The following is a 22,196-nucleotide window of genomic DNA, read 5'->3' on the forward strand; positions in this document are numbered from 1 at the left end:
TTTAAGCACATAATCCACTTGAACCAACGTTAATAGCACACTGGCCTCTTTGCCAGGTTTAGAAAATGTACCACACACATGCAATTCCTCCATTTCAATATTAATTTCCTCTCTGTGTCCACATGCTACACCGGAGCAACAACATGGCACCTTTAAGCAGATACCGTAATTAGTCCAAATAACTTGGACTGTACACAAAACTCAGTTTAGGTTGGCAAACATAGACGGAGTCCATGTATGACTCTAAAAAGCCTCTCTGAATATACAAATATGGGCTTATTCTGGACTGGTGAGTCATCAGTTTAGATTCAGCCAGAGACATTTTCTACACTTAAGACAATCATAATATTATCTCAGCATGTAGATTCTATGGTAGTTTCTATCATCCATTTTCTATAATAGTAACACACACAAGTTCATCCATTATTACATCTTTAATGTGCTCAACAATTAAATTGCTCTCAGTGCCTATTTCCTCTTCAGTGTGAGATTCACTGCAGTGTAATGTACTGGAAAACATAATGGTATGGATTTACTCAGTCAAGTGCTTTTCATTGTACATCTCTCTACATCTGTTCCAGTCCTGGATGGAAACACTGGAATGGTTCACACTGGCCATTATTACCCACTAGCCCGTGGTGCTGCAGTAGTTTGTTCTGAATACTATCAGTGGTTTTATGTTACATGAGTAAATGCAGTGAGTCAGTTGGTATTGGCTTCACTTCCTTACTTCATTGGCCTTACTTCATTCAGTTCAAGTTAACCTGTTTACATTTACTGGCTTTTTCTGGACAACCCAAATACACCACTTAACACAACCACCATCTATACCTGTAATATCCCAACTGTACAGTATCTTAACAAGCTCATATAATTGGACTCTACTGATGTAAACTAAGTAAGACCAAATTATCGAAGTAACCAAATAAAGACAAAATTCCTTTAATGTTTTAAAGTAGCTACTAATAATTTGATTTCAATCAGATTACAGCAATTCCTCAGCTATTGAAACTTTAATATAATAACCTCAATCACGCTGTTGTTGTCTGATTATCATGATCAGATAAAAGTGTACATGCACAAACAAAACAACTAAGAAACTTGATAGAGCTCAATTTTCCAATCATTACGGTCAATTTAGTTTTGTAACATTTTAAAAATCCAGTCCTTTGAATGAATGAATCAATGTAAACTAGGTTACAGACGTCGCATCGTCTGAACTCTCCAATAACTACAATAAGCTAAAATATTGTCTAAATATTGTTAGGGAAGTGAACTTTTTCTGGCTTCTCCTCTCAGCATCAGTCCATGACATCTGACGGTGAGCATCAGACCAGCTGGAGCGACCCAGTCTGACCGGAGGAGGAACAGGAAAAAGGTAGGGAAGGAAGAAAGAAAGAATAGCAGAGGATGTGGAGGACAAATGGAATTAATGCCAGCTCCACACTGACTTAGCAAACAAAGGAGAGACACAGTTATGGATGTTGTGTGAGGGGTTAGACAGATGTTAGCTCTTAATGTTGAGGTTTCCACTGTCTCTCTTAGTGCTTTCAGCTGAAGGCTTTCCGGTACTGGAATAGTGTGGTGTCAGTGCTGTGTTTGTTTCTATTATTGACGTAACTTGGGTATAATCAATAACAGACTAGAGGCTACAGGGACTTGGCTAGCATATGCCCACCGCCCTGTTCTTAGCATACAGTAACAAGCAGACACATACACAGTACCCACACTCATAAAAATACATGTAAGAGACCTTCAGATATGCACACACATCACATTCAAACACAATATCAACACCACTCACAGACATCATACTTCAAGATGTTGGCACTTTTATTCCCTCCTCACTACAACCTGTCAGCGTGCACGTTTAAAGTGAAAGAAAGTCAAAACACAAACCTTCAAAATCTGAAATAATTCCCTCCAAGTGAGGATTGACTCCAGAATCAGACATCTTTTCAGTCATGAAATTTCAGAAAACTTCTTTGCCTCTCAGAGTTCAGGCAGTTAATTCTGAACAAATTCCAAAACAGAGCCAATGAGAAACAAGTCCTGCAAGCCCACAACTTTCTTATAGCAGCAACGTATTTTTGTCTGACTTCCCACTAAGTCCTCTGTGACGCTGCATCCAGACTTCAGAGAGAGCGAAAAGGCGAGCCTCCTCCCATCTCCTCCCCTCCTTGTAGCTTGAAACACACTCCCCCTGCTCCCCTCTATGTCCTGTGAGTGTGTGTGTTTCCCCTACCCCCCACACACTCCTACATGCACACGCAAGCATTCACGCAGACAACAGACCCTGTCATACCTAGAGACCCTTTTCCACCGCAGTGGCTCTCAGGTCTGATTTCCTGATCCAGCTTCTGACAGTGAAAGTGGACATGTCACACAGTTATTTTAACAGAGTTAACCTGCAATCAGAAAAGAACCCCTGTTACAACTGTGACTCTTCAAATGACCTTCAGAGAGGCTACTTTTACTCTGTCACAACTACAGAGGGACTACAGTTAAAGTAGGAGTGAAGTAAGAGGTGTCACTTTCAGGTAAACAACCTTCACAAACTGGCTGGCATGTTATTTAAAGTGCAGTCACTTCTGTAGTAACTGCTGACCTGAGGGGACGTCCTGGAGAAAGTTGACATTAGGGATATACGATGGCGCCTCTGGGCAATCAGAGGGAGATTCATGCACCAACCCGCCCTCTGTGACACCACGATATCAGGAAGGACATGGGAATTTGAGCTGTGGTGGACACATCTGACCAGGTAATCGAGCACTGCTGCACTTCTTTTGGGAGGGACACTGACGACAAGCCAGCCTTTTGATGTGGTGGGTATGGTTACGCTTTCTTGTCCTTGAGGCTGCTGTGGCCAATTTAGAGCTTGTTCTTTGGGGGAGAGAGAGAAACACTGTTGAAAAGGTGTTGATAAAATAACTTAAAGTGATGAAATATCAAAGTCGGCCTTGCATTTATTTAGCCGCTTCCACTATTTCCCTGTGGGATGTGCTATAGTATTTCTTTTTCCTGAGTCTTCCAGAGAAACAAAGCAATAGAGATGCTATCACTGTAAGTAGTGATTGGTCACGAGTGAATGCTTTATCACAGCTTCCTGTTTGGAGCCAGACGTGACTGCAAATTAGATTTTGGATAAGTCGTCCATGATCCTGGGTCATTTTGACCATTTCAAACTCTTGGGTAGGGTCGTAACAGTGAATTTAGAAGCTGGTCCTCAATCAGCACTCAAAGGAAACCTAACCTCACAGCAAGAACCACAGGAAGCTGCCATTTCCACTCCCAGATAGCCATAGGACACTGTCACCCATTAGATATCACAAATCCCATAGTGTTTCACCCTTCGCAAAGGCAAAAAGGCACAGCAGCAGTGCCTACAGGCACTTTTATAAGCTGCAAGTATAGTTTGGGAAATCCCATTTGAATGAAAAGCTCCATTCTAAAGGACACTATTAGGATGCCAAGCCCACCCAGTGGCCCGTAACCCTAACACCTGAGAGGTCGATGGTAACACAGAGTAACACTGTGTGTTTATAGTGCAGTCTGGTCATTTCATAAAACCGCTGGCAAGGTGTCTCAGGATAAGGAACAGAATGTACACACAGTATTTGCATGTGCCCTAAATCCATCAACTTTACTGGGTAGAATATCTGTCCTAACTCTAACCCTGACAAGCTTTCTGTCACATGTTAAGCAATTAAGCTTTGAGTCCTTGTTGTAACAACACACATAATGAGTGTCACACACCCTGACAGCTGTGTGTGCATTTATAACCAAAGTGTTTGTTGACCTGTGCCTACATGCATTTTTAGGGCATAGTGCACCTTGACATGCTTGTGAAAATACATCTGTATGTTCATGTGAGTTACATACTGTATGGTAGACCTATTAATATGTATCTATATATACATGCTGTACTTATAAGTAACAAAGTGTGTGGCCCCTCAGGACCCATGCAGGCCGAAGCAGGCTGCACTGTAAACCATATGCCACAAGGCTCTGTAGTACTCAATTAAACCAAAACACACAGTGTGTGAAATACACACCTCCCAAGCCAGTGTGTATTTATCTAAACATGGATACACACTCTGGGCTGGCTGCGAGGCTGAGCGACAGAATGAGGCAAAGCTCCAAAACAACATCTGGAGAAGCGTGTGTAGTCTGTGTACGCGTTTGCACTGCAAGCAATGTTATCTGAATATGTGCCTGTGCATACATGTGCTTGTGTGGTTACTTGACAGTGACTGCGAACGCGTCTGTTTATGTGTGTCTGCGTGTCTCTGTGCCCCTGAAATAGCACTGTAAACACAGAAGTCTAGAGGGATAAATCTTCATAACCAAAACCATTCTGCTTCATATCTCTGTGGTGCTGAGAGACACCAGAGCTGTGCTTGTATATACCTTGTTAATATCAACAATCATAGGTGTGAAAGTGTGTAATCTGCTCAGAAATGCGTTGTTCTACAAGTAATTGAATAATGTTTTCATCAGCAAGTTGGTCAGATTTCAGGATTCAGCTGTTTTGACCGGATTTATTATTCATGTTGCAGCTTGTGGAGACCTTGAATTCGCTATTTCTTTACAAATTTACAACATAATTGTTCAATTTTTCTCTGTAATGTTATTTTAATAGTTACATAGGGAACGCATCTAAAACTGATTAATGGTCCTTGGAACGAAGCAATAATGTTGTGACACAAATTCATGTACACCAGAAAGTAAATCACTTCATTTTTCTATATCAATATGACGTTTATGCTGGAGACATTTATTAAGTACTTTAGATTTTGGCCTTTGTTGCTCGGTGAGTTGAAGACAAACAGGAATTCACTGCAGCCACAAACATTTATTGGCAGGAAGCTGCACGTAACCAACCTCTCCACTTCTATTTGCCTATATGAGCTAATGCATGTGGTTCCAGCGTTTATCTAAATGACACCTTTTAAAGTTGATCGGTTTGACCTACATGTCCAGGAAGCATGGTGAAATTACACTGCTGATTGTGAGTGGAATAAACTCCCTTTTTGGTGCAGAGCCTAAATAACACACTGTCACTGCAGAAATATTCTGCACTTTAAACAGGGTTATGAAAATGCTGGAATAAAGGGAATATATATATAACAATTGACAGTTTCAAGAAAGAACAATGAGACTATCATTTAGATTATGCTACTACTGAGACTCTTGTTTTTATTAACATGACGACAGGTTTTTAGGAAAGCTATTATCCTTGTTCTCTTCAATAGTAAGCGTTTAAATTGGCCTAAAAGCTATGTGGACAATTTTATGTTGGCAGCAACAAGGGCTGCAGTGGTTTTAAGACTTGGATGTTACTCCCTGTGCATTGTTCCACTGCGCCCAAATGGCGTTTGTAACACAGATGGAGACTGTGATATCTCTGTCCACCTAAACACAACATGAACGTTAATCTGTTGAAGATTTATACAGAACAGACGTGGTTGTCACCGTGAAGATCGCTTTCACAGTTTCACATTCCGCTTCGTGTATGAAATGATACAGGTATAAATGAAGCTCCTCAAGTTGATCTAAAATCTAAATAATTTAACATGCGTATAATTGACATGTCACATGCTGCAATTTGTGTACAAAATGTGTTCAGTGAAGTTTATGTTTTATGGCACAAAATGCAAATGGAAACAAAATAAATAAATATTATACACTATATGACCTGGTGTGTCATGTCATGCCAATGCATTATTACTGTGTTGTATGATAACATCTGTTAAAAATGTGACTGTGGTTTTGTGACATTAGGCCAATATTTTCTACATTAAAGTCAAAATGAAATGAAAAATGTCTTTTTAACCCTTTTGGATCACATCCCCAGTCATGTTATGCACCTATTATGCACCCATCAATCAATCTTCAACTTTTAGTGACGCAGAGCTAAGATTCATTATGACACACACTTTTCAACATTCAAATCAAAATTCCTCCAAAGTTATGTCCCACCTGTCTATCCTTAGAAATATGTCACAATACAGAGGTTAGATACTCTCGAAATGCTGTTTCATCTGGACATTTTTGTGACATTTAGTGCATTTTATGTGCAAAATGCTACCATCTGTCCAAAACAGTGTTTTTTTTGGCATGAAATTCTGATCATTTATTTTATCAAAGGTTTATATACTGTAATCATATTCCAAATATTCAAAATTTATTTAGTTAATTTAGTGGACTGAAATGTATCAATGAGAAGTAATACTTTTGTTCACATAATACATTTCCTGCAATGAAACAAAAAATCCATGCATAAGCTGTACATAACATGACAGTATATAACAACCGCTGCTCCTCTATAAACACTGATATCGTCACACTGGTTGATTTTCGTGATGACTTCCTCTTTGCACCTTGCTGACCACAAGAACAATCACCTGTTACATCACCCCCTGGCTTCAACCATGTTTCCATCACGTTGAATAATGTCACCTGTCAGAAATCCTCCCGCAGGATGACTGAAGGTGGAGCTTCCCGGTCGGTTTCCTGTACTCCCCGTGCTGGCTGTTTTCACGGCTCCCTCACTTATCATTACTAAATAATAATCTAAGGAACAATATGAGGTGAGATACTGGGAGGGCAGTGGGAGGAGAACCGCGGGGCGTTCACTCATAGAGGATATCCTGTACACTTCTTTTATGGAACACGGTGAGCTGAGTGATTTCCTCGAGTTCCTTCGCTCTGAGTTCATATGTGTTTGTGGAAGTGGGTGGGTCTGTGTGCACGTGTGTTTTAGGGTGAGGGCATGTAGTGTTCTGAGTGGATGCATCAGCACTCCTAAAACTGTAGATTCATGTGTGAAAAGAGGGAATGGGAGACAGAAGGTCTCATACCCTTATAGAACAACACTGAACTAAATGATGTGCTTTATGAAGCTTATTCACAATATTATAATGATAATATTAAGTACATCAGTAGGTGAAAAATCCCGACCTTGACCCCTTCATGTTAACAAATGTAAGCAGCTTTTAATCAACTTATTCCCCACAGGGAGTCTATCAACATGTCCTTTTGTCCTTTTATAATCCTCAACTTCCACTACTGAATTACTGCTTTTATTGTTGTCAGATTGATGCCAAACAGACCACACAAATACTGCAATTCCTGTCATCTCAATACACAAGAAACTGATTTTCTTCCTGTTCAACTGGCAGAACATAAAGCAACATGACAAAACTTTTTTTTCAAACTTTTTTAGGTCATTTCCAGACCGAATCCTTTCCCTTTGTAGTTTTCCAATGTCAGTACAAGATCAATTAACACTTACAACAAGTCAATGTGGTGACCATACGGGACAGACATGATGGACGAGATGTCATATTGAACATATTATATTAATCCTGAACAGATTAAGGAGAGGACAAAGTGAATATGGAGGTGTTGCAGATGCGCGCACAATCAAGCGCAATCATCTACACCGCACAGCCTCGGCCTCCTATCCTTATTAAAACAAAGTCTGAGGGGATCAGGGGTTGGGTGGGGTAGGGGTGTAGTCGAGACAACAGGTCCAAACAGAGTTACATAGCACAGGTTGAAAAACCAGGAAGCAGCTCAGCCCATGCAGGACTTCCTCAATTGAGAAGCGTGCGAGAGGAAGTGATGCCTGACAGTAGTGTTTTCATGGTGGAAAAAATAATGCTCTGCCACCTCACAACTCCTCTTTGCTGTCCTCGCCCCCCCCCCTACTTTGCTAAATTCCACCAACTCCCATTAAAAAAAAATCCCGCAGTCTGCAAAATATGAATCATCCACATGGAACATTTCTCAGAACTTAGGGAAATGGTGACTGCACCAAAAGAGGACAAAATGACACAGCAACACTGCCATCAAGTGGCAAATTAAAAAAAAAGGTGTGCAGTCTGTCTGTATGCATCATGCGGCTCAATGAGCTCAGCCACCTTATTAAAAGATTAATTGAAGGCTAATTTGCAGAGTGCCACCCAGCTTGATGTCCAGTCTTAATCACTGTAAGATGTTAGATTAGTCTTATCCTCTCAGCGCAGACTGAACACATATGGGCCTGAACAGAAGTTCCATTGAATCTCCATTAGCACTAAACAACACCACACATTAAAATATATAAAGAGTTACACATAAAAGGAATCAAGCAGGACCACTGATGAGAAAAAAGACAGCAGCAGAAGCAGGACAGTGTACAGACTCCCTGCGACAGAATCTAATGCATGCTAACATTCCTCAAAAGAGTCTGTCTGTCGAAAAGCAAATCATATTAGCTGACGTATGAGCTCTGCACTCGCCCCCCCGTACCTTAAAATAAACCATCTGTGTCAGAATTAATCCAAAGTCTAATCATGTGATGATGGCATAAAGATTTAAAACTGTCTATCTATTCACGGATTGTAGTTGTGTATGTGGGTCAGCGGTAAGTCAAGTATCAGACCCAAGGCTGCCAATTACAGTACGGCAGCCACTTTGCACTAGAAGATTATGTTTCCTCATTCTGGGTAGTCTTCTTTGACAGCCCATCACATGAGGTTTACTCAGTGTTGCTCTGCATATGGTAGCTATTCAGAAATAGTAAGTGCACTTCACATTCACAATGAGCTTTGTTGTGGCTGTCCATTCAATCGGAAAGAGAGAGAGGAAAAGTTAGAGGTCATTCAGACTACATATGTGAAGAAATCAAAGAGGTAAGTTGACACACAGACAGACGGATCCACGGAGGTCTCTAAATGGCAGGTCCCACCCCAACTGACCAAGTAAAGCAAACACAACCAGGGTGGCTTCTATATACTGACTGCTGCCACTAGTAAGAAGCTGCCTCCTCTCAAGTCTAACAAAGAAAAGAGAAAAGAAACTCCCCTCCAGAGGAAAAATGTCTCATTGTTAAAGTATCAAATAAGTTGGAAAGAGCCACAACTTACCGGCTATTCTGTCTCGCTCCATAACTCAACGGCTACCTCAAATAGCCACATCAACCTCTCCTTTTTCTCTCCTCTTCTTCCCTCCCTCCCTTTTTCTTCATGAAGACTTCCCCTTTCTCCTGACTTAGTCACCCTGTGCCCCTCTTTCAACCCTCCCTCTCTCCTCCCTCCCTTTCCTCCCTCTGTCTCCCTTGCTCTTACTTCCTCCCAGTTTTAATGTCTTCAGTCTGTCAGGATAACAAGTGAGCAGAGCAGACGTCCGAAGCCATGTGCTAGTCATATGGAGTCCCTCACTTTTTTTCTTTTTTTTTTGTTTTCTCTCATAACTCTCTCTCCTTACACACACGTAGGATACAGGCTTTTATCCCAGAAACACACAAGCTGACACTTTTTTTTTTTGGATCCTATTTTCTCCTTCTTCTTTCTCTAATATTTTCTATTATTCCCTTGAAGTTGCCTCCCTCTCTCCTCTCTCTCTGTCTGTCTCTCTCTCTCTCTCTCACACACACACACAGACATGGACACAAATACACTCCCATGACACTAGAACTGTATTGTGTCTTTGAAATGGAGCCTCTGCTCATTTGACCAAAGGTCCTCATCTGAAAATAAACTCAGCCCACTTATAATGGAATAAGAAACAATAAGAATAATAAGAGAACAACTAGCGTCTTGTTCGTCACGTTGATCACACTCTGATTGCGTTGTTATTCTGAGAGGATTTATGTCTGTTGCCAAACATTACTGGTGTTACTAAAGCAGCACATGTCATGCTTAATCTCTCTTCTCTGACCCTCAACTTGCAGCTTATGAAGGTCAAGGGCCACTTAGAGACCCGTTGTCTTGGTGAGAAACTCCAAAAGAAATACACACACATCTTTGTTTTTGTGTCAACAGATTCGCTTCCTCTTCCTCTTTCTTACAAGGAACATCCGTGTCTCAGCCTGTGTCTTCTAGATCTACAGTAAGCATAGCAACAACACTAAATTAAGCAAGAATCATGAGCATGACCCAAAACAAACCACTTCTTCCCCGCTCAAGTATGCATGCTTACATGGACAGAGGACAGAAACACAAACACATAATTTGAGCCAATAGGAACGTCTTGGGTGAGGCCTGTGCTTGGATAACGCAGTGAAATGACCTGGTGTTTCTCCAGGCATGCAGTGATGACAAATGCTTTCTCTATCTGGCCTGCACTGATACAGGGAGACTTTACACTGAGCTGCAAGTAAAATGCCTGTGTCTGTTTCTCAGCGTTAGAGTTTGCATCTTTACAATTGAATATCACTCTGTACAGTAGATACCAATTTATATTTATGCATGATATGAACGCTAATGGTTGATGGGTGGAACATCCTGGAAGATACATTGCACACATACACACATACACACACACACTCTCACACTCCCCTACAGTCCTGGGGCCTTTTCTGACATCCGCAATAGAGAAGTGAGGAGAAGCAGAACAGAGGAGGCAGATTAGGGATATTCAAGTGTATATGTGCTGTGAGAATTTGAGCAGATATAACCACAGAGAGGCCTTCTGACTAATTCTAAACATCAGAATGAAAACATGGTTATTATCAACTACGGCCCATGGGGCCGATGTTCATTCACTGTTATTAGGGAGTAAAAAATTCTGATATCGATATATCGGCTGATAATCTCATATATACAGAATATATATATATATATATATGTGATTATCAAACACCTGTGACAAAGATATATAATGGAGGCAGGATATTTTACAGTGTAACAATAAACTTTCTTGTATAAAATGACATCAGTGCACTGAAACTTCATTACTATAAAAAACACAGAACAAAAAAAATATGTATATATTAAACTCTAATATCAACTTATTTAATGTGATTTATTCTTCTTTTTTCAGTTATTTGGATGAAATGGCAACTAAAGTGTACAATTCAAGAAGTAATTGTATGGATATTATATGAATATTATATCATAGAAAACATTCAGTTGTGCATAAGTTAACTGTCATTGTAGTGACTCATTAAATTCATATTTGTATATACTGGTATTCATTTACAGGTTTGATTTGGGGCAGTCGATCTCAGGTTAGTTTATTTGGAAGGAATTACTCAGGAATGAATTACAGTTATGTGGTCAGTACACATGATGGTGCGTGAGCATCATATAGTTTGTGCAAGCCTGCAGCTATAAGGTACAAACAGATGTACACAGTGGCCAAATGTAAAATCCCAATTATGATCAAACCAGAGAAATTCTAAGTGAGGAGGTTTTCGGTGAATCCATATGGAAAGTGGGAGACTGGTGCTGTGACAAAGTGTGGCTTTAAAAATAGAGACACGTCTGTCTTTTTGGCCAAAAAGCTGTGTCTGTCTTGTGATCATTTTCCAGACTTAAAAAGCTGCAGTTAATCACAGGGTCAGGGTCAAAAAAACACATGAAACATACAACATGTGTTTATGCATTTGTTGACTCACTCTCATATGCATAACACACAAACACATGTTCCAACATACACATAAACACGTGCATAGGTGAGGATCTGCGGACGTGTTTGCGCATACATGTAGCTCTGCCACTGTTGCATAATTTATTTGAAGCTATTAGTTATTATTAAGTTTATTTTCTCTCTCTGTTCTTTTGGATGCTGCTCCGTCATCGCCACACACTCAAACCTACACCCCGGGTCCACCATGCAGTGTGCTCCTCTGGTCTTTGAATATAGAGCCGTGGCCTAAGCTGAAATGGCAGCCTGCACACACACACACACACACACACACACACACACACACCCACACACACGCACACACACAGTCGTGTTTCCATCACTTCAGAGGACATTACACTGACTTACACTCATTTCCTGGAGAGTTATCCAAACCATAACCACCACATGCCTAACCCTATCCCTTACCCTAACCTTAAAATAACCCTAAACTTTAAATTTCAAACCACGTCTTCACCCAAAAATTTATGATTTATGTTAAGGGGACTTTCTTTTTGTCCCTATAAGGCAGGTGAGTCCCCACAAAACCACACACACACACACACACACACACACACACACACATTTATATTAACACTCTCTGTCCGTCCATACAGTCATCCCAGAATAGCACAAGCACATAAATACAGTACATGTGAATGGTGTTGACTTGACCTATACTTATAATGAAAAACATAACTCCCTGAGTTATGTTTTTCATTTCATTCATATTCATTTTCCTCATAATCTGAGTGACACTGACCTTTCAGTTTCATTTATTTAAATACTGTTTTATCTAATATCTTAAAACAAAACAAAAATTTACACCATTAACTCATTGCAGCTGATACAGGCAGGTTTATTTTTTGTCCTGTTTTGGTTTTGCAACCTGACAGATATGGCCTTCCAAGATTCATACAGTAGGATACAGTTTTACCGCAGCTACATGTTCTCCATTGTAGGAGATAATGCTTATTGCTAAATATTTCTAAGGGTCTTTGTTTTAATTTTATACCCATTTTCACCCAGAAATCACAGTTTTTTCCAAAAAGCTGTATTTCCTGGTACAAGAATTACAGTAACTCTTACAGTAAATGAGGTTGCTCAAGCTTGTTAAAGGACATAATTCAGACAAAGCTGACAGAGAGACAACAGACTGAGTGGGCCTCCCTCACTCATACCTTTCACCACCTCGACTCTCCATCATCCCAACCTGCTGGCGAGATACAGCTAGACCCTCCCACTACACACACACACACACACACACACACATACACATATATGTAACCACTCAAACTCTCAGAATTGCATGACTATGAACACTCAAACATCCACTTAAAAACAGAGATAGACAAACTCAAAGGGTTATCCAAGCAGATTCCTCTTGCATGACATTACATCCTGTAAACACACACACACACACACACAGAGTCTCTCTTTCTTTGACGTACATACACATATAGGATGTAGCCTATATTTGCATCCGACAAGGCAGATGGTCGTAAGGCACAGACGGACACGTGCACTTGTTCACTCATGCGACACAAAAAATAAAAAAAATAAAAAAACTGTGTGTATCACACATTGACTAAGAGTGGATGGTGAGCCTTAGGCTGCACATTAATGTAAGCCGTCACTTCAGAGCACGACCTATGGCCCAACGCGTGACTCAAACATGCTAAATTTAGTTATATAACGGTCGAGCAAAAAACTCACCAGCATGCCAGCCAACACTAAAGGGATGCCTGCAGGGCAACGATGCACAATGAAGGAGAAAGAACAGTGAGAAGAAAAGATAAAAGATAAAAGGGGAAGAGGAGGAACGAGCAGGCGGAAGTAGTGAAGGAGGTAGATGGAGGGGAAAGAAGAAAGAAGATAAGGTGAGGGGGGGGGAGAGGAGGAAGAGGAGCTGTAACTGTCTTGTGTCCTCAGGGGTGAAAAACACATGTATAAGGAGTCTCACACACACACTCACACACTCGCTAAAGGTGGAATTATACTTGTGCGTCATGATGTGCTTTCTGCATATCTGATACCCGATGATAACACTACTGCAACATGGCATGTCTATAGCTGTCTTAGCCCAGATGTGTGGTTATATTTTGAGGAGCTACTGAGTTGCTTACCACCACATAGCTGAGGTCTAGATACATAAGCTCCAGTCCCATGCTGTAATACACAAGTATAAATCTGGCTTATAGTATACAAACATGCACCTATGAAATCACATATAAACACAAAACATCACACCACTAATCCTCATGATGCAGCCACATACTGTACATCCACATATGTGACACACACACACATACACACCACTTTCTTTATTCCTTAAAGGCCACAAAAAACTTTCCTCCAAACATAACAGCAGAGGTTCAAGGATCCCAGAATGTGGGATGGTGGAGAGCGAAAAACAGAAAGCAGTGTGATGTGGTGCTGCTAGCCGCAGTCTGATGACCTCACCAGAGCGCTACGCAGCACTCATCTTCCCCCTGCCTCCTTTCCATCATACCCACACACAGGCAGAGAGAGAGAGAGAGGCACTGTGCTCCTCATTTGTGTCCCCTGCTGCTGCTGCTGCTGCTGCTGCTCAAGCCTATACATCCAACCTGGGGCATGTGCAGGGACGACACAACTCTTCACATCACACATTTACACAAGCCAAATTTAGAACCGGACCCCATACTCTCATGCAAACCATGAAAAAAAATGTATTTTGTAAACGCAAAGGGCTCCCATCGCTTGTTCCAGAGAGGTTTCATTTTTCATTTTGTAAGTGCTATACTAGTGAATAAAGGAAATACCAAAAAGTGGGCGACCCATCCTCTAAATCACTGTGGTTCTTGCAGCAGATCACTGAGATGATGCCTCTGAGAAATGTACTACAATTACAGCTGTGAGGTTAGATTTGGAATCTGGGATTCATTTTTTGACAAGCAATCCTCTTAAACATGATGTGCCATCCAGAATAAGCCCAGGAGTTATTCAGTAACTGTTAGACAGTAAGTACTCATCATTACAGCAATCTGGGAATAAGAAGGTCTGTTTGTATCTCTATTTTCCAATCAGAGTTCCCAGCCTGGCTTGATGGCAGCCACATGGCCCCACAAACAATTCCCAGTGAATCTGATTAAGTGTAGGGGAGTGAAATGGACAGGAGACTGCTGTTGTCCTCTAATATCTTCTAATATAAACTCAGTGACTTGATGTGTTTTTCCTTTTTTTTTTACATTGCATCAGTTCTGTTTAAAAATGATGCATTCGAGGTATTAATACAAGCTGTATTACTCAATCTGCTTTCCGTTCACTAGTGTGGTATTTCCGTGCAGATTCAGAACTGCTGACCTTTCAGGTTAAGTGAACAAAGAGAGTCTGGAATTAATAAAAGGTATGAGTGACTGTCTGAGAATTGTAAACACATCTTTTTTCTGTGCAACTTATACATCTAATAGTCAGGAAAACCCTTTTGAGATTCCCCGTAACTACTGGAATCTTTTACCCAACGTTATCCAAAATATGAAAAATGATAAAAACAAATACCCACTACAACTCACAACGCCCCACTAATAAGTGTGTTGGTGGTCATGTTGGATATCATTGCTCCGTTAATAAGATTTGAAGACTTATAGTAGCTTTGATGTCTGCCGTGTGGATGTTGATTGACAGTTGGCTCACCAGTTGGCTCCAGGACTCGCACTAAGTAGGACTACTGTTGCAATATTTTGGTAAATTTGATGTTACTTGTTACTAACATTAGGTAGTGGTGACTCCTTATTGGGAAGGTTCTGGGACCAAATGGAAAAGATGGCATAGACCATAAACAGGCTTCAAACTGGCTCCGATGCAAACCAATGGGTGATGTCACACCTCACTACATCCATCTTTATATATGGTCTATGCTGACAATAAAAATGATAACTTGCCAATGTTTAGCAGGTATAATGTTCACTATAGTCACTGTTTTAGTTTAGTATGTTAGCATACAAACATTTACTTTTCACTACGAAACACAAAGTACAGCTGAGGCTGATGGGAATGTAATTAGTTTTGCAGGTATTTTGTCATAAACAAATCAAAACTTTGACATGCTGGTGGCGCTAGAGGAAAAGTCAGGGGAATCACCAAAGTCTGTAGGATTCATCCTTTGGGGACAATGAATGTCTGTAGTTGTTGAGACATTTTAGCCTGGACCAAAGTGGTGGACAGACAGAGTGACATCACCATCCCTAGAGTCATGCTGCTGAAAATACAACAAAATCCAAAATACAGCAGGAACTGAATGTCCTCCACCGCCTCAAATAATCCACTGGATCCACACAGAAACACTAATTCCTGTCAGTCTATCACAATCTCTCAACCACTGAAGATGTTTGACAGCTAATGAAATCAGTAGTCAAAACACTCATGGCAAAATAATTACTAAGGTTGAGTCAGCAAATGGTACGACTTCCAGTCAGAACATATCGTGAGAACCAGGAAAAAATCAGAAGTAACGACAACCAATACATGACCTTGTTACTCATGATACACATACGCAGAGAAGCACACTCAAACAGTCCGTCCTGTCTAACCCAGTTGACAGAAAACCCCATCCCTTTAAGCTATAACTCACGTAGGCTCCTCTCTTCCAGTTCGTTGACAATTTAAATCCCACTTTCAGGTCATTTGGACTGTCGGAGGCTGTAAAAGTGCTAGTGGAGCAGTCTGTGTGTCTGTCCATCCCAGCATGGCTGTGGTAACACTGCTAGCTATTTCCTCCTCACCATAAGGTAATCATTAGATGTGAGAGGCAGCTGGCAGCAGACTACGTAAAATGGGAAATCCTTAAACTTCCAAATCCCTTGTAAGAAAGAAGGGTCTGTTGATGATAAATATGTGGATATTGCAGATAGAGTAGAAGCCACTGTGCAAGTCCTGGTACCTTTCATCTGTGGGATTTTTATAAGAACTTATTTTGGAGTTTTGAGTGCTACTGAAGCTAGAATAAAAACAGCTTGAAATATTAGCCTCACAAATCCATGTGAAATTTGCTAAGCTGGAACAATAACAGTCTGTCAGCAGTGCTTAGTGTTTGCTACACTGTGTAATATACCTCATTGTGCTTTGTACTGCTTAACTGTGCATTAAGTAATTGAGTAAAGGTAAGGTTAGACAGAGCATGGATGAGTGGAACATAGCTATGTGATTTGGCTGATTATCATACGGCACAGGATCCAGCCACATCAGCCTGAGGCCCGCTGCTTTCACCTCCATCTCTGCAAATTAGCCTGAACTGATGGAGGGATGATGTTGGAAAGAGGAAGAGAAGAAAGAACGAGAAGAGAGTTCCTGTGGTTCCCTGTGGCTTCAGACCTCTGTAATCAGCATGCCAAGCTCCTGATGTCTAAATCCACAACTCGGACCCAGACAGTCTACACTTACTCTACACACATACACATGTATACACACGCACTTACACAAACATGTGCATGCAGACACACACACACACACACACACACACAGCCAGTTCCTGACACATGAGCTCTGTTCATGTCGAGGTTGGCTATGGAGCACGCCCTAAATGACTGCAAGAAGACTGTATCTATGTAGTGTAGTACTGGGCCATGCATAATTCATTCATAATCATTAGCATCTGAGTTTTATGATTTCCTGATTAGATGACTAAAATTCATCAGAAAATTATATGGTATTTGAGAGATTGCGAAAAGATCAAGAGATTTGAGAAACATCTATATTAGGCTGAAAAAATTATTTTAATGTAAATTCTTAACTTAAACACATATTTTTGATGAAGATCCCTTACATTAGTTTTTTAAGAATTGTGACCAGGATATGTACTGAGTGGGACATTTTATAGTTGAAAAATAAACCTTTCTGGTGGACAAACTGTAATTAATGTCATTGCTATTTAAACTACAACAAGCATATCTATGGTATTTCTGTACTCTCTTGTTATTTATTGCCCACATAAATGCTGATACGATATATTTGTGATAGGTTAATATCAGCCAATAATGTCGGCTTGGACCATCAATCAATCAGGCTCTTTTTCTTGGTGGTGTTTGTTGTTCTGCAGTTTAGTGAGTTTACATGCATATACAGTACCAGTCAAAAGTTTGTCCAAACTTTTTCAGGTACTGTAAATAAAAATGAAGAAAAAAATTAAAAGCTTGTGAAAAGATTGAAAAGATTGTGATGAAATTGCTGAATAAATAAATAAATTAATCTCAAGAATTAAAATCTCTGTTAAAGTCTGAGGGTTTCAGTGGTGTTATTGGAATAAAAAAGAGCACATCATCAGCAAAAAGTCACCTACACTTTTTTTGTTTTAAACTCTTTACATTTTCACATATGGACACACAGACAAGAAAACCTCTTTTGAATTGAATGGTGATGTTATTTCTTGTACTTCTTCAGAAGCGCAATAAAACAAATGCAAACTAACAGTGATGCTCTTATTATGATCTGCCGGTGTTTTACTAATAGCATCTGCTTGTAAGATCAGGTGTTTCTTTAATGAACATGCAGTAAAATCATTCACGACTGGCTGGCTGCTCATCACGATAAGCAGCAGTGACATGGCCCATTTCCATCCTTATGTTATTCACGGGGGGGGGGGGGGGGGGGGGCTGCTTTGTTAAGCTGAAACGTCACTGACGACCATCTCTATTTATAGCCAAACACTGACACAGTGGCGGATGATGTCATACTTGCATCTGTGTGTACATGTGCACTCAGATGTGAGGGTATACGGGACTATTCATCACAGAGAGAGAGAGAGGGCTCCTTCTTATGCGTTGTTAAAGCATGGGTCAGCATTTCAGAGCTCATTTTTTTTATCAGATAGGAATTACAGCTGTGAAGAGAGATAGAGATAAAACCACGAGACGGAGCCAGAAAAAAAAAAGCACTTCCTGTAGTGGGAGGGAAAGGATTAGGCTAATAGCCGGGGGGAAGTTTATCTAAGGGCAAAAAAGTTTCAATGAGAGAAACTTTTGTTGAATAACTGGTATCTAAGGCAGCCCTCAGGGGCTAAGATGGTGAGCTTTTGTACTTGGCACCTACGAAAGAAGACTGATAAAGGTAGTCTAATACTCATGGAGGCTTTCAAGCAAGGGTTTTAATGTGATAAGGATTATATGAAGCGGAGAGCTTGGCAGCTTGACTCTTAGGTAGTGAATGAAATAGACGCTCACTGATGAATATCGAAGTCTCCAAAGACAGCTTTGTTATCACAGGGAGTAATAGTGAATGTGGTGGCAGTACAGGCCAATACATGACTCAGACTGAAGGGAATCTAGCTCAGCTGTCACTGAAGAGCCATTGTTAAAGAGAAATAAAGAGCTGCATTGACTCCCCTCATCTGCTGGTTCTCTACGGGACCTGCTGGAGTGGTTTAGTGGGAGGATGGATGACATGATGGATGCTGCAGTTTAAAGTGTCGTGACATTTTCAATACAGCATTTAGACCCAGTGGTACTGTGGCCGGTCACCCCAAATCATCTGGGCTTCATTTTAAACTGTGCTGATCTGTTTGGATCTCAGTCTTGAGTTGTCATATACTGATGGGACTCAGAGGCCATAGATAAGTATTGCTATTCTAATGACATGCATGATGAAAATAATTGTTAAATTAATTAGTCAACGGACAGAAGACTAATCAACCAAAATGTTAAGAACTGATAATATATTATTTATAGTTTTAAGTGAGCAGAAATGCCATACATTAACCAGTCATAGCTTCTCTAATGTGAGGGGATTTGCTGCCTTTCTGGTGTGGGGGGGGGCCAAAGTCTGCACATCATCTAATCCAGCAGACTAAATCCTGTCCATCACCCCCTGTAGTGCGCTGCACAGCTTTGAGATTTTGAGTCACTGTAATAATTAGTGAATTTCTTGTAACGTTGGTAGAAATGAAAAAGTCTCCAGAAACATCCAGCGTTGCAGTCGTCAGTATTACAGTCTGTAATACTAAAACAGCATCCCAAGAATATATAACTGTAGTAATATTCACACAGAGATATGGGTTTAGTTAATGGATGTTTGTTGATTTAAAAAAAAAAAACTCATAAGAAAATATAAAAGTAATTTTCACTGGCAACACATCCACATAAGCAGCCCCCAGCAAATGTTCACCACAAAGGAGTCTATTCAAGCTAAGGACAGGTCTTTTTTTCAAAAATGACCCAACCAAGAGAATATACGGCACAGCTGACTGGGATCTGTCATGCGTAGGAAGATGGAGCGAAAAGAAAAAAAAAAAGCAGGGAGGAAAAAACACAGTGCATCTACTCCACTGGGTCTCCCTGTTTATTCAGGGTCACGTTACGTGGGTACATCCAGCTCATTAAACCCCAACAAGCTCCAGGTCTCACTGTACTTTCCTTGATGGGAGACAGCATATTTTTGTTGGTGATCTAAGAGACGACACAATGCTCCCATTTGGAGAGTAAAATTAAAAAATGAATGAGTGAAGACGGCACATAACTAATGCACTCTTCCCAAAAAGGATCTAAAAAAAAACATGGGGCATTTCTTAAAAAAAACAGCTTTGAAGATGTTTTTGCAGGTAGTTTTGGGACATTTTTACTGAGGTATTGTCCTGCTTTTATATCTGTAAAGAAAAGTAGAGGCAGTAGAAACTTATTTACAACAACATAAGCCGACGGGGATTTGCTATGACATGGTTTTTCAAACTAAGTTGACAGATATAAGAGGAAGAGATTTAAAAAAACTCCCTATTATGAGCATCTTCATTAGGAAAAATGTTTTGGTACTGCTAATTGGGTTCTTTCTCAGTTCAGCCATGAAATGCTCCAGCCTGACAGATAATTTGACACCTTAAGGTCAAAATGCAGAATGGAGAAAAAAAAAAAAAAGGCTAGAACCTTCACAAGCTTTAAGCTGAGGAGGGGAGAGGACGGCTGCCCAGTCTCATGGTTTGTCTTTGCCTGAAGAGAGATGAGCCTACCAGCCAACCTAACGGTCAAAGTGCATAACGAGCCTAAGAGTTCAAATACTCATTATTCAGTAAATAGTGACAGAAAACTTGGATGACTTGTGTGGAAACTGTTATACTACATACTACACACATAAAGTGACAGCCAGCCTCCTCAGGAGTCTGACCACCTACTAAGCAACCAATCCACCACTGGCTCAAGGCAACATAGACAGTTTGAGGGTGTTTTTGTATAGAGCTGTGCTGCATCAGTGCAGGTGTAGCGGTGAGGATCTCCAGATGTAGAAGCTGACAGTTAGTGATAAGTCTCCTTAAACAGACCAGTCCCTCACCTCTAAGCACGACCTTTCCCACATTTCTGTTCCCTGAAAGGTCAAGCGCTGATTCCTTCAGGCTCCAGACTGCTGCTGTGTTTGTGATAGTTGCTATGGTCAATACTTTCATAATCTAGGTTTTCCCACATATTAATGAGGAAAATCATTCTGTGAGAAAGATGTAAAAAATATGTAATGACAGCTCAAACTCACCAAAACATCATGACATAGGCAATTAATAGCTGCATGAATGAACATGACAAGTTTGTCTTCGTGCCTGGTGTTAAATATGTTCAGCTTGTGCCACATTTTTATGTCCATTTAATCTAGAGCGTTTTATTTTTCTCCCTAGAGCCCATCCGGTGTTTCTAAATGATGGGAGAGGGGGAACACGCAGATGGGGCCTGAGCAAAGCCAGAGACAAGTTGTATAACACACGCACACACAAGCGTGCACAATGCAGTGCAAGTGCACATGACGCAAGCTTGCACACAAAAGCACGTACACTAACCAAAGAAGCAAGAAAACATCTAAAATGTTTTGTTGGAGCCAAACACACACACACACACAAACACACACACACACACACACATCCAGAGCAATATGAGTCCACAAAGAGAGCACAGCCTGAAGGGGCCAGTGCATCCATACAGAAGGTCAGGCTGAGGAAGGACAGATGATGATGCACATCAGACTTTAATAGCCAGGGGACCCCGAGGTGCTCCCCTGGGTGCTGTACACTCAGCCGAAAGACAAACTGGCCCGAAACAGAAGAAGCAAAGACTGAGCGGAAGAGTTTGACAAGTTGGAAAGAGATAAAGAGATAAGTCGAAATAATAAATAATAAATCGGTGGAGCAGTGCTGTTGTTTTTCCACAGAAATACTTGGATAATAGAAGATATATTTTGTGACATAACTTGAGCAGAAAAAGTTACAGAAATGTATTAAAATTTGACACTGAATTCATGAATAGTATATTTATGTGTATTCATATACAGCCTATGCAGGTATTATGCAAAAACATAAAAAAATATTCCACTGATCTTATCAAGCCTGCGCCAAAAGTAGGTCACAATTTTATATAGGCTGCATAATTCATGCTGCAGAGTTTAGATCATGTGATATCTGACTAAACAAGTTTATGAAGTGTTCTCTGTACCTGAATTGGGAGTCTTCTTCATGCTCTGAGTTTGCTGTTGGTCCACTTCACTCAGCCGTCAGGAAAAGCTGCGCTTCGCTCCTCAGATGGAAACTCGATGGACTCGCTGAAGTCGACTTAGTCTCAGTTTCCTTGCACTTGTTCTTGTGCAGCTCGCTCTCAGTGCGTGATGACACTGTGTGTCTCCAGGCAGCGCAGATGTAGATGTGCCGTGTGATCCGCTGATGTCGATGATGTGGACTTTCAGTGGGATGCTGAGTCTTGTAATCACACGACCGTAGTAAAGGGAATGTAAGCGCATGAAGGGGGCGGGTAGGGATCCCCGTTACGCGCCTTTTACGCACGGATCTCCATTGGAGACCATAC

General features: G+C 40.7%; 1 protein-coding gene across 3 annotated transcripts in view; it reads right to left on the bottom strand.

The window, feature by feature from the left end:
- The window catches only part of septin9b (septin 9b), a 71,980-nt gene extending 49,825 nt beyond the window's left edge, over window positions 1–22,155 (bottom strand). The window contains exon 1 of one of the 3 annotated variants that reach the window (XM_067580092.1): window positions 21,831–22,155. In XM_067580092.1, the coding sequence (XP_067436193.1) occupies window positions 21,831–21,852 (22 nt within the window). In that variant the 5' untranslated portion in view covers window positions 21,853–22,155. Of the gene's footprint in view, window positions 1–1,899; window positions 2,094–8,915; window positions 9,069–21,830 lie in introns of those variants that run through there. The other 2 variants (XM_067580083.1, XM_067580075.1) reach the window with 2 other exon arrangements.
- Window positions 22,156–22,196: the final 41 nt, after the last annotated feature.

The sequence above is a fragment of the Thunnus thynnus genome, chromosome 3, assembly GCF_963924715.1.
Source record: "Thunnus thynnus chromosome 3, fThuThy2.1, whole genome shotgun sequence".
In the NCBI taxonomy this organism is placed as follows: domain Eukaryota; kingdom Metazoa; phylum Chordata; class Actinopteri; order Scombriformes; family Scombridae; genus Thunnus; species Thunnus thynnus.